At 31.2% G+C, this 18,728-nt stretch overlaps 2 protein-coding genes and 2 pseudogenes across 3 annotated transcripts; 2 read left to right on the forward strand and 2 right to left on the reverse strand.

Moving 5' to 3' along the window:
* Positions 1-1,749: 1,749 nt before the first annotated feature.
* Positions 1,750-2,846, reverse strand: LOC120172463 (annotated as a pseudogene).
* Positions 2,847-4,123: 1,277 nt separating this feature from the next.
* On the reverse strand, positions 4,124-5,544 carry LOC120172483 (ribonuclease 3-like protein 2). Of its 2 annotated transcripts, none has more exons than XM_039179937.1 (4): positions 4,964-5,544; positions 4,675-4,821; positions 4,463-4,599; positions 4,124-4,374 (listed from the first exon to the last, which is right to left on the reverse strand). In XM_039179937.1, the coding sequence occupies exons 1-4, from the start codon at positions 5,468-5,470 to the stop codon at positions 4,200-4,202; spliced, it is 966 nt and encodes a 321-aa protein (XP_039035868.1). In that variant the 5' UTR covers positions 5,471-5,544; the 3' UTR covers positions 4,124-4,199. The 2 variants fall into 2 exon arrangements, with proteins under 2 accessions (XP_039035868.1, XP_039035867.1); XM_039179936.1 differs by having other exon boundaries at positions 4,124-4,377.
* Positions 5,545-7,397: 1,853 nt separating this feature from the next.
* LOC120172484 lies at positions 7,398-9,015 on the forward strand (annotated as a pseudogene).
* A 4,318-nt stretch (positions 9,016-13,333) lies between these two features.
* On the forward strand, positions 13,334-17,869 carry LOC120172482 (aspartic proteinase-like). The gene is made up of 13 exons (XM_039179935.1): positions 13,334-13,371; positions 14,751-15,138; positions 15,225-15,285; positions 15,582-15,676; positions 15,781-15,893; positions 16,030-16,198; positions 16,288-16,327; positions 16,417-16,481; positions 16,797-16,910; positions 17,063-17,127; positions 17,220-17,376; positions 17,464-17,583; positions 17,723-17,869. Exons 1-13 carry the CDS (start codon positions 13,352-13,354, stop codon positions 17,852-17,854), a joined length of 1,539 nt encoding a protein of 512 aa, XP_039035866.1. The 5' UTR covers positions 13,334-13,351; the 3' UTR covers positions 17,855-17,869.
* The last annotated feature ends 859 nt before the right edge of the window (positions 17,870-18,728 follow it).

Genomic DNA, 18,728 nt, shown 5'->3' on the forward strand with positions numbered 1-18,728 from the left:
TTGTTAATTTTGAGTAAGATGATATAAGTTAACAGAAACCCAGATCAGATGTAACTTCTAATGTCAATAAAGAAAAGATCTGAAGCTAGAAGATGAAAGAAATCCAGATCTGATAACACTAAGGGGGTGTTTGGTTCAAGGAATGTAGGATTCCCATGGGATGGGAATCCCACATTCCCATGTTTGGTTGGCCGGGAATCTCATTCCCGGTAATGTTTTATTACCAATAGTAGATTTTTTGGGGTATATTACCGGGAATGTCATTACCTCCCTTCCCTTAGGTATTGTAACATTACCGGCGTTTTGGACTAAAATGCTCTTAAATTTTTATTTTTTTTCAAAAATATCCTTCTCCTGTCATTGAATAATAAAAATTCTACGAATGTTAAATTACAAATTTATCCTTAAATTATTTTAGATTTACAAAAAAAGTCTATAATTAAAATTTTATATAAAGTTTAGGGGTTAAATTTTTTTTACCCTTTCATTAAACATTTTTTATATTTTTAATTTTGTAAAAATTAATAAATATTATGAATTTAATTTTTTAAAGAAAATATATAAATATTTTACAATTTGTAATATTATACAAATATATAATAAGGACAATTTGGTCAAATATACATTCCAATAATCTTTTATTCCTTTGACCAAACACGGTAATCTTACATTCCTGCTAAACCAACCAAACACAAAATACAACATTCCCAGTAATCCTATTCCCTGGTAATCTTTTATTCCCACTGGTAATCTTACATTCCGTGAACCAAACGCACCTTAAGAAATCATCACTTAGGGTGTGTTTGTTTGCCGTAATTGGAATTACGAAATTGGTTTTCTCCGAATTCTCGTGTTTGTTTTACGTAATTCGTTTTCAAAAAAATGTTTTCCCGTGTTTGTTTTACGTAATTGGTTTTTCGGAATGTAATTTATTTTCCTAGTAACATAATTTCCTTTGTGTTTTCTGTAAAATGACTTACGGATTCATTTTCCGTAAGTCATTTCCGAACTTTTCACTTCAAAGAATAAATCCTCAAAATAATTTTATTTTATGAATTTAATATTAATAAAATATTTTGATATCGTTTTCATCAAAATATTATTGATTGATTTATTAATATTTATAATAATATAATATTATATTTTTAATATTATATAAAATAATCAATTATATTATAATAATATAAGATATTATATTTTTATTTTAATAATATATAATAAAAAATTTATATATTTAATAATGAATAATATTATTTATATATTTAAATAATATTTTAATAAAGATATTTAAAATATATTAATTAATATTTTTAAAATATAATATAACACTATTACTTTAATAAATAATTAATATAATTTATTATATTTTATTTCACTAAAATATACAAAAATTATTAATTATAAAAATAATATTTAATAATAAATAAATTATTTTAATATTTTAAAATAATAATATAAAATTTTATGATAAATAATATTATTTATTATATTTAATATTTGTAATAAATAATTTTTAAAAAACTCTTCAACTAATGGAAAAAAATATTTAAATATAATCTTCCAAACATCATAAAACGTTTTTCCAAATATTTTTCAGAAAAATGTAATTCAATTTACGAAAAATATTTTTCAGAAATATAATTCATTTTTTAGAATTCAAATTTCAGTAATTCATTTTTCAGTTTTAGTAATTCAAAGTCTAATAATTTATTTTTTAAAAAATCAATTATAAACAAACAAACCGTCCCTTACTACAAAGATCAATAGTGAAGGTGAAAGCAATCGCATTCACAAATCATAGAATCAAAGACCCATTTTCTATAGGGATTGAATTAGACAAATTGTTTATACAAGATGATCTGAGATCATCGGAGGTGAGATATGATATCATAAACCCTAAATCACACCATAATGTTTCCAGCGACAGATCTAGCATTTGATAAATAGCAAAAAAGATACTTTAAGATCGACTGGTTGATCGTAATCGTTGATCAGAGACATAACGCGAGATCGTCGAGTTCATCCAACGGTGGAAAATTGAGATCGAAAGGCAAAGTTTTCTGGCAAGACAACGCTGCGATATCATCCCCATCATCGACGACTGTCGATGATGAATCACAGTCACTATAACAATCGTCCGGCGTCACCGGCGGTGAACACTCCCGAGTCGTAATCGCCGTCGGTTTCTGCTGTGGTAGGAATGGTCTCGGCCCACTGAACGACTCCACCGTGCTACTCATGCTACTCCTCGGCGGTCTTTGCGGATCGCCTTCGATGAAGGCTTCATTGATGCTGGGACGAAAAGGTGGCAGGTCGGAGGAATTTAAAGCGAAATTCGTTTTCTCTTTGTTTCCACGGAGCGAAATCGCCGCCGGATCGTATGCTCGGGCGGCTTCTTCGGCGGAATTGAAGGTCCCAAGCCAAACCCTGGTTTTTTTCCATGGATCTCTGATTCCGCCGTGAATTTTCCCCACGGTCTTTTCCTAACACCTCTGTATCTTTGTTCTTTTACAGATACGTTGGGTTCCACCGCCGGTTTCATCGCTACGTCGAATCCTCCTCCTTTCCTCATCGGAAAATGATCTAATCCTAAAAAATTCCACCCGATTCTCTCAAAGGGTTTATCCAGAAAAAAGATGTTTAACTTCAAAGATTGAAGAAAAAAAGAAAAAAATATTATATATCAATACAAAGAGATTGATGAAAAGATTAGAGATTAGGATCAAAAAGGGGTAAACTCACCAATCTACATACCCAAAATCAATATATTTAAACAAACAGCAGAACAAAAAATAAAAAGAAAATGTAAATTTGATGGAAAGAATGAAGAGGGGAGATGGAAGGGACGAAAGATGATAGGTGAGAAGGTACAACCCTCTATTCTACTCGAATTATATTAATTTCATGAAGATTTATTTATTTATTTTTAACACATTTTAACTATGAAAATAATATATTAAAAAAATTAATTATGTGGGTTTCATATATACCTGTTAAATAATAATTTATCATTACTTTAAAACATTTTTTTTATCATTTATAAACCTTTTTTTTAATTTATTATACGTAAAATAGATAAATGAACCACTGACTATTAAAAGTTGTAAAATTGTTCTTTTAAATATTTTGACAATTAAAAGTTACAAAATCATCACTTTAACTATTTATATGTTTTAAACTTGTCTTTTTTTATTAAAAATTTGACGACAATTGAGTTTGATGTTAACATTTTGATGTTGATATGTTAATATCATATTTTAATTATATATACTAGCAACGCTATTGCTTTTAACCATTAACTCGATGTCATAATATTTCAAGCACTGACTCAATGACATATTGTAAATAGAGAATCGATTAAATATAATACAACTCAAATGATTATGGGATCAAATTTTAAAATGTTACAGTCAACAAGTTAACGTTTAACTTAGACGATTAATAATGTTTTAACGAAAAATGATGAATTTGAAAATATAAATAGTCAGTTGATCATTTTTAAATTTTAATAGTCAAGAACTCAACAAAATAATATCTTATAGTCAAAAGATCATTTTGTAATTTTTAATGATCAAAGAATTCAACAAAACAACGCTCTATAATTAGAATCATTTATGTACTACACCCTTTTATTATATATAATGTATTAAAATACTTAAACAATTATTTTTTATGAGTGAAAAGGTATAAATAATTAAAGATTCGATATATATAGTTGGACAAATAATAAAATATATATTTATTATATGTGAATTTATATCAAAAATTTTAAATTTACTATTAAATAATAAATCTATAAATTTAAAAAAATTATTACCTTTCTAAGCATTTTATTATTCAATTAATATTATATTTAAATTTTAAATTCCATTACTACTATTCAATATTTTTTCTTATGTTCTTTTTAAATTGTGTGTAATAATCATATGATAATATCTATTTATAAATTTTTTAGTCATGGATAACTCATTCGTATCTTACGAGTAATTCCTTTTAATATTTATCTTTAGAAGTTCCGCCAAAATTTTAAAATTGATAACTGGAATATCTTATTTGTAATAATACTATATAAATATAAAAATATATTTTTTAAAAACTAAATATTATAAAATTAATACACATCTATATTCAACACTCACTTGAGTCCGATAACATTATGTATATGTTAATTGATAGGATCCAGTAAGAAAGCATATGAATCACATAATAGGATATTTTGGCAGGGAACGAAGCAAACGGTAAGCAGCAGAGTTGCGGGCGTCTCTCGGAGTATATTTTTCATCACCTTCTTGCCGGAGCAAACCGTCGTCGGTTTCTATTTCGACGGAATAAATCATCGTCGTTTCATGTTGAGGACGTCCTTCCTTCACAAGGCTGCTGCCGGAAAACACCAACACCAAAGGTACGATTAATTACGGAGTTCATTAAATATAATTCATATAAATCTATAATCGAGGCGTACCAAGTATAAATGGGTTTTCCCCATTTCTTCCTGCCACACAGTCCATACAACTTGTCTTGTGCTCCATTAATAATCTTACGAGATTCGAGGTCCTTTGGGATCTTAATTTGATCCACCATTAATAAATCTTTAAAGATCTGTTCAAGTATCAAATTATAAAAAAAAAAATTGAATTCTGAGATTGTAAAATAAAAATAAATAAACGGACGTACCGTCCACAATTTCGTGGAATCGAAATCGAGATCCACGTAGACAGCACCGGCGAGAGCTTCGAAGACGTCGGCCAAAATGTCCGGACTCCGAACCGTGAAATTTCTATGATCATTTCCCTGTTTCACCGCATCTTCATACATCTTGACCTTTAAAAGCAACAAGAATTGATAAAAAAAATCAATGATTTATAATTTATATTTATTAACAAATGAATTATTTTTTCATTTTTTTAGTAAAATATAGGAATTAATTGAAAATTCATGTGAGAGAAACAGAGTTTCCCCGTACGTTGCGGTTAAGGATAGCGGTGTCTTTTCTCCTAACGTACCGGTAAAGCCCAAGCCTAGCCGCCAGGTACGCCAGTCTCGCGTTGCACACGCTCTTTTTTCGGAGCCGAGTGAGCTGATCGGAGTTCAGCCTCGGCTCCAAGCGGAAGAAATGGATCGCAACCGTCAATCCAAGCGCCGCGTCGCCGAGGAACTCGAGCCGATCATACGAAATGCCTTCGCGGCATGAAGAGTGCGTCAGAGCTTCCTCGAGGAGTCTCTTGTCTTTGAACGTGTAGTTGAGGATCTCCTCCACGGCGGCGATCTTCGACGGCTCTAAGCCAGAGGCCGCGGCTGATGAAGAGGAACAAGAAGAAATGTATTTCTTGACGTGATTAAGGTAAAACGAGAAACAACAACGCCAGAAGATGTGCAAAAGCAAAGCTAGGACCACCGTGGCAACCACCACTTCGAGATTAAAGGCCATTTTGACTTCGTCGGAGACGCCGTGGGCGAAGTGATGTTTCATGGTGGAAGTACTGTACTGTGGTCGAATAATGAGAATTTGCTTAGACGTGAAGCGATCTCAATATTTTAGTAAAAGCAAAGTCGTGGTGGAAGATAAAGTCTCTAAAGCAAAGATATTTATGTCTCGGCTTTGAGATTGACTGATTAGGACACGTTTCATATCTCTATTGGTTGCTTTAAAGATAAAAGAAAGAATGAACCAGTTTTAACTTCGGGTAAACTAATTTCTTTGCCCTTCAACTTTTCCTGTATTTATGTTTTAGTATTTTAAATGCTTTTAATTTCGTCACTAAATTTTTAATTTCACTCGTTTTGATAGCTCGATCATTGAGTATTTAACGCTGGCATTCACACGCTGCATTTTGAGTTTTAATAATTTTCTAATTTTTTATATTTTCATTGATACATATGAAATATATGTTACAAGAAAAGTAAAAAACAAGAGTATATAGGCACATAAATAGAGTATTCCCTTAAAATTATTAAAACATGCAAACTATGCATTTAAGAATAGACAATACAAGTAGAAGTTAAAAATCAAATCAAACAATTTGAATAAATAATAGATATAATTAGTGACGGACCCATTAACGATACAGGGTGGGTATGTGTTCACCTTGAAATCTGAATTTTCTAAGAATAATTACATATTTTAATAGTTGTGGCCACCCTGAAATTTTAGTTGTGCTCACCTCATATAGGATTTTATACGATTATTATATATGTGTTCACCCTGAAAAAAAATTCTGGATCCGCCACTGTATACAAACAAACATCATTGTTGACGGTCAAGGACAACACCATCACGCTAACATAAAAATGCATAATAGTGATAACTCATTACAAAGTGACATTAACTTAATTCGATCGTGGTTTATTTTCAATAATCGTAAATAAAATATGCATTTATCAACCGTATAATTAAATAAACATAACTTGAATAGGAAGGTGTATGTTAAATCTAATCATGAAAAAATACGTACCTCAAGAACAAATAAAAAAATGCTATAATAGCTTATAAACAACCTATAATTTTCATTGATTATGATTCAAATTATAAGGAGGAAATAAAATGGAAAAACTAACTGTCGATAATTAATCAAGCTTGGTGTTGTCATCCATGATGATAACATGTAATAAAATTAGAACAAGGTTTACACGAAAAGATGATAAAGGAACAACTAGAGTTTTACAACATCACGTGTTAGGCTTATAGCTTGTGTACCTTATAAATCATGAATAGATAATATTCTACATCAAGATATTATATCAAGGAAAAGTTGTCACACAAATTTGGAATGGTAATTTTTTTTAAATTTAAATAAAATAAAGTCTTAGACTTTAAATTTAATTGAGGAATTGACACGGGTTTAAATTTATTAAATTAGAAATAAAATAAAATAAAATTTTATTTTTATTTATAGACAATGAAAAAATGTTGACAGTAGAAACATGGTAAATAAATAATAAATAGTAATTAAATTTTAAATATTTCCATATATTTTCAAACGTTTTCTTAAATCTTTTCATTTTATAAATTCAAGCTGTAGCTTGTTGCTACACTTAAGAATAATCGATACGAATACATTTTTTTTTTTATTTTTAGGTGATTAAAAGCTCTTGGTTGACACTTCATTTTCATCTGACTTGTGAGTTCAATACTTATTAGGAGTAAAAAATTTCTTTCCCTCCCCTAAATTGAAATTGTTAAAAAAAAATCATACATTTGTCTCTGCCATGTAGTTATATGGTGTGCGTGTATGGATATCATTATACTAACTTAAAATTATTTAATTTTTTAGAGGATCCAAAGATAAATTTCTCATTTCAAAGGGCCAAGGCCATGGAAATTTCAAATTTCAGCATGGTTGTTTTGGTCATCTCTTCCTACGTTTTCAACTCAACATCGAAAAAGGAACAAAACAACAATGGGTGAGAGCAACGTGAAGCTTATAGTTTCATGGCCAAGCCCTTTCATGTTGAGGGCAAGGATCGCCCTTCACCTCAAATCTATAGACTACGAGTACAACGAGGAGAACTTATTGGAACCCAAGAGTGAGCTTCTTCTCAAAATCAACCCTCTTCACCAGAGAGTCCCGGTCCTCGTCCAAGACGGCAAACCCATCATCGAGTCCCAAGCCATCGTCCAATACATCGATGAGGTTTGGCTCGACGCCCCTTCCATTCTCCCTTCCCGTCCTCGACAACGTGCCAATGCTCGAATTTGGATTGCCTACATCGACGATAAGGTTCTTTCGTTTAATCTCGGTCACATTTTGTTAAAAAGGGATCAGGTTTATTTGTATAACAAATAATCTCAAAAAATGCTCCAAACGTTTGATTAGATAATCACTTTGACCTCTCCTTTTTTTTTTTGTATTTTGGCCCTCCACGTTTCATTTTTTGGTAAAAAAATGTTCATGTGTGGAAGGAAATAGATAGTCAACAAATGATCAACATTTCAAAATATGTGTCTTTTTGCCCTAAAATAAAACGTTGAAATAAAATAATCCAAAAAAAAGTAAGAGTCGTGATGAATTCATAAATTTAAGAATATGGTCTAAAATTTTAATGTTTTTTTAAAATGATACGCAAATTTCTTTATTTTTTCTCTCACCCTTTAACACATTAAACTAAATTTAACAACTTTTCTAAATAATGGATATGCAGTTACTCCCTAAGAAACGACGGATTAAGGTATAACTAACAATAGGAAATGAGAAGAGCAAAATCAAAATAAAACAAAAATGAGAGGAGCAAAATCAAAATATACCCAAAGTTGAAGGTCTAAATACATATCTATCTCTATATACTTTTTAATCATAAAAAATTAGGGGCAGTGGCCCCTAATCTTAGAGATACCTCCATTTCTGTCCCTACGGTTTAGTGCATCCAGTTTGAAAGGAATTAAAATAATTATTTAATCAAACATTACAAGTTTTTTATTTTAAATTATTACATTGAGATTAAAGTGATTATTTAAACAGATGTTAAGGATACTTTTACCTTAGAATGAAACTTTGAGACTAAATTACTCCAGAAAAACAAGAATAAAGGCTAAATTAATTATTTAATTAAACGTTGATATACAATTTTTTTTAATATTTCGCCTTGATATAACGTGTGGAGTGTGGAGTCTCAACTGTTGTTGTTTTATGTGAATGTAGTTGGTCCCTGCCTTGATATCAGCGGTGATTGCCGAGACGGAGGATGCCAAAAAGGCATCAATATCGGCACTGGAAGAGGCGGTGGTGACGAGAGGGATGCTTGAGAGAGTTGAGCAAAGGGAAAGCTTTCTTCAGTGGGGATGACATCGGCTACCTGGACATCGCATTCGGTCCATTCTTTCTCTGGATCCAAGTCATCGGAAAGTTTAACGGGGTGCAGCTACTCTCCGACGAGAAGACGCCGGGTTTGCCCGGATGGGCTCATAACAGCTTCTTCCCCCATCCAGTTGTGAAAGATCTATTGCCTGACACTGAAAAGCTTGCAGAGTTTTCTGTTAAACAGAGCCCCCTCTTAATAGCTAGGTTTTCTAGCAAGTGATCAATTCAGTCGTCAAGTTTGAAGGTTCTGAAGTTCAGCCACCATAATCTAATAAAAAATAATGTATACATGCATACGTTGTCATACATTTATATACGAAAAATATGTTCCCAAGACATGTAATATGACACTGCTACGTGCAAGCATGCATGCATGAGATATGTAATATACATTTATTTTTAAAATTATGAAATGGTGCCAATATTACCAACAGGTTGGTTCAAGTGGTAAAAAACTTAATATCACTTAAGCAAGGTCTCAGGTTCTAGTCCTTGTGTATGTAGAAAATCTCCACAGGGAGATTCACCCACCAAAATCATGTTTGTGACTTAAGTTGGTGAAAAAAATAGCCAATATTTTCCTTTATATATATATATATGAAAATTTCCTGATTTCTCTTTGATATTCCGGTGGTTCCACGTTGATTGGATGGTTTATATTAGGGATGGGCATGGGTTGGGTCGGATTTTCGGTCCACCCGACCCGACCCAAAAAATATATATCTTCCACCCAACTCGAACTTGACCCGATTTTTGAGATAAAATCTTAACCTAACTTGAAATAATATATTTATTAAAAAATATTATTTTTATTCAATAAAAATAGGGATTTAATTGAAAGAAAATAATTTATAGAGGGATATTATTACAATTAACCCTAAATATATAAGGTAAAATTACAAAATTTTCAAGTCAGTCGGATATTTTTCACCTTAAACCCAAATCCGACCAGACTCAAAATCGGATCAGGTAGGTTTTTTTTAAAAAAAATTGGGTTTGGATCGGGTCGAGTTGGGTCAGAACCCGTTAGGTTCGAGTCTCATGTCAATCTCTAGTGTATACTATAGATTGGAGTTGTTTGAAGTTTCAAAAGTTTTGAATTTCTGGTTGAGTTGTATCAGTTTTTAAAGTGATTTAGGTAAAATTTAAACTCATAGAATGTATGAGAAAATTTGGAGAGTTTATTGATATCTTAAAGCGATCGAAGAAAATGTCGAAAATGATAATTACAGCGTTGACGTGACACATGAATAAAATTGTAAAACTTTATCTTCAAAAAAATAAGATAAAATAAAAAATAAAAATTAACTTGAATGACTTGAATTCCATATTAATAGAAAGTAATCTACATCATGACATGTGACTGTAATGTCACACTTTTATTTATGATATGATATTCTAGTGATTAAAATAAAAGTAAATCTAAGGTGCATTAATAAAATAAAACTTTTTAAACTTTAATGAGTAAAATAAAAGTGAAAAGAAAATTGAATGATAAAATTCACAACTTATTCGGAAAATAAGCATGCATACATATGCTAAGATACGCACCACTATGCATGGCCTCTATCTGCATCTAACTTTATTACAAGAAGCGATAGACCGTAAAATTTTATGTTAGGTAAACGAAATTGAATTTTTAAAATTTTAGAGGATAAATTTAAAATTATAAAATTTTAGAAAGAATGAAAATAATTTTTCTCAATAAAAAGTAATTAAAAATTTTAAAATATTTAATAATTTTAAATGTTTAGAAAACAACTACCCCGTCTTCCCACAGTTTTTATCCAATTTCTCATTTAATAAATTCAAAGTGATAGACTTATTTTCCTTTTTATTTTTTCAACACATTATTTGTGAAAATAATGGGAAAAATCCAACGTCTTCGGTTCCATTTCCGAAAGCAACGTTGTGGACTCTGTTGCACGGTAATTTTACCTTTCCAAATATGGCGACTTTTACAGTTTTACTTGATTTATAATGGGATAATTATACTTTTAGTCATTGAATTTAGCATTTTCCAACTTAGTCTTTAAACCTTATTTTGGTCCACATTGATCTTTAAATTTGACATTTTATTTCAAATTAATCTTTAAACTTTACTTTTGGTTCACATTAATCCTTGAACTCCATAACTTTTCAGTTTTGACATTTTAGTTCAAGGAGTAACGTGAAACAATAAAAAACCTAAGTTAAAAAACTAACATGCGAGTATGAAACAATAAAATTAAAGATTAAATTATAGAATTTGTCAAATTATTAACAAGACACATTGTCCAAACAGATAATGCGGACGTCCACGATCTGCTTCTACGAGCCCTTTTTCTGTAGTACGACCTATCGACTTTGTGTTTGTTCATAGGGAAGCAATTAACTATTAATCTTATTCTACTAGATCAATTAACGATCGATGACTCTGAATTAATAAATACTGACGGATGCATTTTGGCCGTAAGGGACCAAATGCATATCTATTTATTTAGATAAAATTTTAAATATAATTTAATGTATTAAAGAAATAATAAAATTAAATTTTACATATTCATTTTATTAAGAAAATATTAAAAATTTTGAATCTCACAGTCATTATGATTTCTCTGAGTATCTCTCATCCAAAATCCTCATGCACTCAACCGCACTGGATAACGCCCCCCATTTCTTGCACAATAAGAAAAAGTATTAGTCAAATTTAAAAATAGTAACATCATACGAAAAAAAGTTAAATTACAACATAAGTAACTTAATTATGAATAGGATTATATATTGGTCATTAAATTCAAAAATTTCTAAATCTATCACTCACTTAATTGATTTGTTATAAAAATATCATTCTATCGTAAAAAAACGAGACGTGCTTTAATTTTATGGTTACAAAGTATGTCACATTATTTATGAATTATAATAATTAAGTACTCAATTTATCAACCGTTATAAGCAAATCACTCAATTAATTGATCGTTACAAATATGGTATCATGTCCTTAAAATAAACAAATGTTTAAAAAAAATTAGTTGCAAATAGGTTACACTATTTATAATTGCATCAACCAGGTTATTAATTTATCGATTATTACAACCAGATAACTCAATTGTAATTAATGACAAAGTGAGTTATTTGTAACCATTGATTAACTTAGTAATCCACTTGTAAATGTTTAAAATTGACCTATTTGTAATCTTACTAATAACTGAGTGACGTATAATATAATTTATCCAAAAAATCGATTATTATAAATACATCCCTGTGTCATTAAAAATGAAAAATCGTTAATTTTTTAGATACAAACATGTCACTCTATTTATAATTATAACAACCGTATACTCAATTTATCAATTATTACAACCAAATCAATCAATTATAACTTATGTCAGAGTGACCTATTGATAATTGAGTAATTTATTTAAAAATTAAAATTAAGTGACCTCTTTATAATCATACTAATAATTGAATGACAAATGAATGTAATATATACCAAAAATAAAAAAAAATAGTCATAGTGGATATATACTTGTACGGTTATGATTCTCCAAGAAGTCTGCAACGGCAACGAGTCTCCTAGAAGCCACTATAATTAAAAATAAGGGTAAAATACATCATTTTTCACTTAACTTTACTATCTCTCATATCTTCTTCACTTGACTTTCAATATTTCTAATTTACTCACTGAACTTTTGAATTACTCTTATTTTGATCATTTTGAATTATTTTATTATTATTTTTGTATTATTTTCAGAATTATTAATATAATTTTTTTTAAATATAAAATAAAAATAAAAGATGGTCAACGGTGAACAATGATTATATTAAGTCTTTTTAAATTTAATAATAATAAATATTATTTTATTATTTATTTAAAATTTTTTTTATATTTTATATTATTAAACACTATCACATCATATAAAAATAATAATAAAATAAATCAGAGTGATCAAAACAGGAGCAATTCAAAAATTTAGCGAGTAAATTAGAAAAATTAAAAGTATATTGATCAAAATAAGAGAAAGTAAAGTTTATTGAGAAATAGTGTAATTTACCTTTAAAATAAAAATAATTCACATCCCTTTCAGCTAGTGGGACAAAAGATGGAAAAACAGGCAACTGATGAATGAATGAACCACAAAGAGAGCCTATAAAGAGAAATACCTTCTCCTCTCCTTTGCTTTCCATTTCGTTGTTTCATCGAAACTGTAAGAAGCTTTCTTTCTAATTCTGAATTATTTATGTTTTATCCGTATAATTTTTTTCTAATGTTTTTTGTCGGATCTCCTTTTGATCATAACTCTTGCTCTTCTGTTAATTTTTTTTATATGTTTTGTTTTGGCTGGAAAATTGTTGCGATACTTCGAGGATGTGATCTTATAAGCTGAAATTTCATGGAAAAATTAAGTGAAAAGTTTTACTATCTGACTTTGATTGATTTTTGTTCTCACTCGTGAGTTGACTGTGGAATTCTTCAAGTTCAGGTTATCCGTATAAGTCTTTAATCATTTTTATAGTGTTTTCTATGGAAAATTGTTGCGATATTTCGAGGATGTGATCTTAGAAGCTGAAATTTCATGGAAAAATTAAGTGAAAAGTTTTACTATCTGACTTTGATTGATTTTTGTTCTGACTCTTGAGTTGACAGTAGAATTCTTCAAGTTCAGGTTATGCGTATACGTCTTTAGTCATGTTTATAGTGTTTTCTATTTTAAGTTTAGCTAAATCATCCTTTAACCTGTGAGAAGCTTTTCTTTATTTAGTTTAACTTTTAAGTATTAGTGTAATTTCTCTTTAAATTTTTTCAAATTTTTTATTAGATCTCCTTTTGATCACTCGTGTTCTTCTGTGATTTTTTTTTTGGAGTATGTTAGCTTAGAAATTGAAATATCAGGAAAAAAATAAATTAAATGGTTTTCTATCTGACTTCGAGTTTTTTTTTTTTTTACTTTTGAGCTAACTGTGTAATTCTTGAAGTTCAGGTTATCCGTTTACGTCTCAAGTCTCCTGATCTTTTCATTATATCTCCTTTCGATTACCCCATTTCTTCTGAGTTTTCGGTTTGTAGTTGTTTTTTTTATTGAAATATGTGATCTCAGAAGCTGAAGTTTCATGTAAAAATTAAATTAAAATCTTTACCTGTTTGGCTTTGATTAATATTGGTATTGAATTTTGAGTTGACACCGCAACTTTTGAAATTCAGGCTATCCGCTCTAGTTTGTAATGATTTTTTGTCGTGTTTTCTGTTTGTCTGATGAGGTACTGTCTTTTGGTTTTTTATCGTGTGTTTGGAACCTGAGAAACGTGAAAGTGATTTGAATTTAATGGAAATCTCTTTTGACTTTAATGTTTAGCTGAATTAAGTTAACGCTGTTGTTCCGAAATTCTAATAAGATAGATTTTATTTCCACCTTTTTGTCCTACAACCAAATATGAATTTGTGGGATCTCTTCAGTATTTGGCACCTGATCAATAATTGGTGTTATCGAGTTTCAATTACTTGAACTGTAGAGCAAGTGTTTTGACTTCAAGCAAGATTTCTCTTAGCTTTTATCAAATTATTTTGACCAAGAATTGATTCTACTGAATTTCAATTAATTGATGTGTAGAGCAATTATTTGACTTTAAATAAGATTTCTCCTATCTTTAATCAAATTACTTTAACCATAATAATATTAACTTTTAAGTTGTAGATTGTTTATATATTTATCTGTGTGCGCATGTGTGCATCTATGTCCTGTGTTGTGTTTTCTCAGTGACCAAACATGATCTGAATAGATGTTTTAGGCATAGGTGAACTAGAGATATTTTTATTACTATGTAGGCAAAACGTGGTTGGTGTGCTAGTTTTCATGTGAAAGTAACTTTTCCAGTTGTATTTATTCTAGTTGTGTGTTGGTATCGTATTTTAAAGCTTTCCGTTTGGAGTTCTCATCATAGCTTATTAATTTCTGTTTTGTTGACTTTCAATTGCAGAGTGGAATTCATCAGAATGGGGACAATAATCAAAACTACTACTGTCACTCTTTTTCTTTGTCTTCTTCTGTTTCCTATCGTCTTTTCCACACCTAGTGAACGGTTGATCAGAATTGGACTCAAAAAGATAAAGATTGACCGAAACAATAGGTTGGCTGCCCACTTTGATTCCAAAGCGGGCGAGGCATTGAAAGCTTCTATTAGAAAGTATGGTCTTAATGGGAACTTGGGGGAAACTGAAGACATTGATATTGTGGCACTAAAGAACTACCTGGATGCTCAGTACTTTGGTGAGATTGGTATTGGCACTCCACCACAAAAATTCACTGTGATATTTGACACCGGTAGTTCCAATTTGTGGGTACCTTCATCTAAATGTTATTTCTCGGTGAGTTTTTTCCTTAAATTGATATCTGAGTGCTTAAGAAGTGGACATGTGATTTGGAATATTTCTTGCATGTTTTCTTGGTGCAGATAGCTTGCTATTTACATTCAAGATATAAATCAGGCAGTTCACGTACCTACAAGGCTAATGGTTTGTTCCTGTGCCTTGGTCCTTTCAAGCTTTCCTGAAATCTACTTATAAACTGGTTTTCTTTTAATCAATTAAAAATACCACTTAGAACATATACGGTAGTTGAATTTGGGTGTTATTTGGGGGGGGGGGGACTTGTGTGCTTGTTATGCACAATTGGTTCCTTTGTGCTTTTGACTGGCGAAACTTTGGAGGGATGACAAGAAGGATATTACACTTAATCCTTGTTTATATGAGTCGAAGTGAAGATAATGAAGCTGATGCCGATATATTTTCTTTTTAATGTGTAATTGCAGGTAAACGAGCGGATATCCAATATGGCACTGGAGCTATTTCTGGATTCTTTAGTGAGGACCATGTAACAGTTGGTGATCTTGTAGTTAAACATCAGGCATGTTTAGTAAATTATTGTTATATGTGTTTGAGCTGTAATTCAGTGGTACTCTATTGTTGATGTTTTATGTGAAAAGTTACTTTTCATCTCTATCTGTTTAGGAATTTATTGAGGCAACAAGGGAACCCGGCATAACATTTTTGGTTGCCAAGTTTGATGGTATACTTGGACTTGGATTTAAAGAGATTTCAGTTGGACATGCTGAGCCTGTGTGGTATGCAATAGCACCTTTTATATCTTTATGTGCCGTTATGCTTTGTCGGGTTCAATTTATGGGCATAAGATGTTTATAGTGTAAGAACTAATGATGCAAATGATTTTGCATAGTTTTGATTCTGCAAGTGCTACAGGTACAATATGGTCAATCAAGGCCTTGTTAAGGAACCAGTTTTCTCATTTTGGTTTAACCGCAATCCCGAGGATGATTTAGGCGGAGAAGTGGTTTTTGGTGGGATGGATCCAAAACATTACAAGGGAAACCACACTTATGTTCCTGTAGCACATAAAGGATACTGGCAGGTTAGAATTCTAAAGTTTACTTGTATGTTGTATAATGTTTGATGTGATATATTCATTTCAGTAATGCTACTGTTTCTTTAAGTTTGCAGTTTGATATGGGTGATGTCCTGATTGGTGACCAAACAACTGGTGAGAAACTGACAAAATTGTCTTACAAAGATGTTTGGATATCTGCTTTGCCATATTGTGGTTCCCTTACTTTCTTTGACTTGTTTCAGGACTTTGTGCCGGTGGCTGCAGTGCTATTGTTGATTCCGGAACTTCCTTGTTGACTGGCCCTACGGTTTGTACATTTCTGTGTATTTTATGTGTGCATGCATGTTTTGTGTAGCAAGGTTGTGGTAATCATGTTTTGACTTTTTCGGTGATGGTTTATGTGGAAACGTTGGATTTTTCATTAATCCTGTGGCGGCCATAAATAACACTTCTAAGCAAGCAGCTGCACACCTTTTATTTCTCCAAACAATTAACTGGATGCACTATAAACATAATGCATGAGTTGATTATTTAATCAGATCTCCCATTGGTGATTTGGTTTCTGTCGATTATTTAGTCAGATCTCCCATTGGTGATTTGGTTTCTTTACGCATGTTTTCAGGCTATCATTGCTCAAGTCAATCATGCTATTGGTGCATCAGGGGTTGTAAGTCAAGAATGCAAGGCTGTAGTTTCAGAATATGGAGAAACGATAATCGACATGCTATTATCAAAGGTATATGATCTGTTTAAACATGTGATCATTGCGTTGCAGCTAAGGTTCTGGTAGTTTCAGCTACGTGGTTTCCAGAGATGGTTAGAGTAAGATTCTTGTTGTTTCTCGATCGACTGCCTAATTAATAGTATTTGTTTGTTCTGCATCGACAGGACCAACCGATGAAAATTTGCTCACAAATAGGTTTGTGCACATTTGATGGAACTCGAGGTGTAAGGTTAGACACAAATCTTTGTATGATGAAATTTTAGTTTGTCTCTGAAATAACATGTTTTGTTAATTAGTTTTTGTAAACTGTATCGTGTTCAGCATGGGAATCGAAAGTGTTGTGAATGATACTGCCGGAAAAGACTCCGGCAATCTCGGTGATGGAATGTGTTCTGTCTGTGAGATGGCAGTTGTCTGGGCGCAAAACCAGCTCAAGCAGAACCAGACTCAGGAGCGTATACTCGAGTACGTCAATCAGGTGAGGAAGCAACCCCTTATTCTAACATTTATAAATTCTGGCAACTTTAACTAGTGGCTTACCGTTTTACGAAATCAATAATTGCAGCTCTGTGAACGATTGCCCAGTCCGATGGGAGAATCAGTTGTTGATTGCGACGGTCTATCTTCTATGCCTAGTGTTTCCTTCACAATTGGTGGAAAGATATTCGAGCTTACCCCCGAGCAGGTATGATGTATTATGCCATATCTGTTTAAGGTTACATCAGCCTTTTACTTTGATGCCGGTTGGGCTGGCTATGGCATGTTTGTGTTCACCGGTTCTCTCTGACCTCCTTTCTTTTTCTTTTCCGGTGATGCGAATTCAGTATGTCCTGAAAGTTGTTGTGGGAGAGGTAGCTCAATGCATTAGCGGATTCGCAGCTCTCGATGTACCACCACCTCGCGGACCACTCTGGTATATACTTGACCACATATACATGCAATCCATGGATAAATAATATTGTTTTCGATTACTCGCATTCATATTCAATATCCGAGAAACCAAACTAATATATTCGTTAATAATTAGATCTTTTATAATGAATGATTTATATCGAGTTATATCAATGATTAAGATGAAAATTCATCTATTATTATGTGGATACTTCAAAAATTAAAAGTAAAAGGTAATTTTTGTCCCTATAATAGATTTAATTTATTGTTTTCGTTTATATCGTATTTTTGCATTTGTTCTCGAAATTGTTCAATTGTGTCGATAGTTAAAATATTTACTAGGATTTAAAGTTAATGTTTAAGGTTTATGATTTTCCTTTTAGAGTTTATGGGGTTTTAAGTTGGGGTAAGGAATAATACAATTAAACAATTTTAAAGTTAAATTAATGTAAAAATAATAAATCAGGTCAACTATAAAGGTAAAGTATAAAGGTAAAGCAAAGTTAGCGTAATAATGATGGCGTTAAAAATACACAGATGATGGAAATTTAGGATCTTTGATATTTAGTATAGTGTTTTAGAATTCATCATGTAAGTAAGACGAGTTTTGATAAAAACAAACAGATGATGGTCACTGAGAGTTGACCGGCGTTGATTGAAAGAAACCAATCAGAATATAAACTGTAACAGTTAAGAAGAACACTAACGTCAGAAATTTTAAACTGCCCACGTCTGATTTTTCACATTTAAAAGAGTCGCGAATTTGGATTTATGGATAATACATTCAACCTGCAGTGGTACTATGCCCACCCTTTATACACCAGAAGTAAACAATTCAGTATAAAAATAGAAAGAACACCATAATGCAAAACATCGGAAAACTCAAAACAGTTCACGAATAGCCCGGCCGCGATCCCAGCGTTTAAAATCAACAATCGA

Source organism: Hibiscus syriacus, unplaced genomic scaffold (genome assembly GCF_006381635.1).
Source record: "Hibiscus syriacus cultivar Baekdansim isolate YM2019G1 unplaced genomic scaffold, ASM638163v2 tig00111851_pilon, whole genome shotgun sequence".
Lineage (NCBI taxonomy): Eukaryota > Viridiplantae > Streptophyta > Magnoliopsida > Malvales > Malvaceae > Hibiscus > Hibiscus syriacus.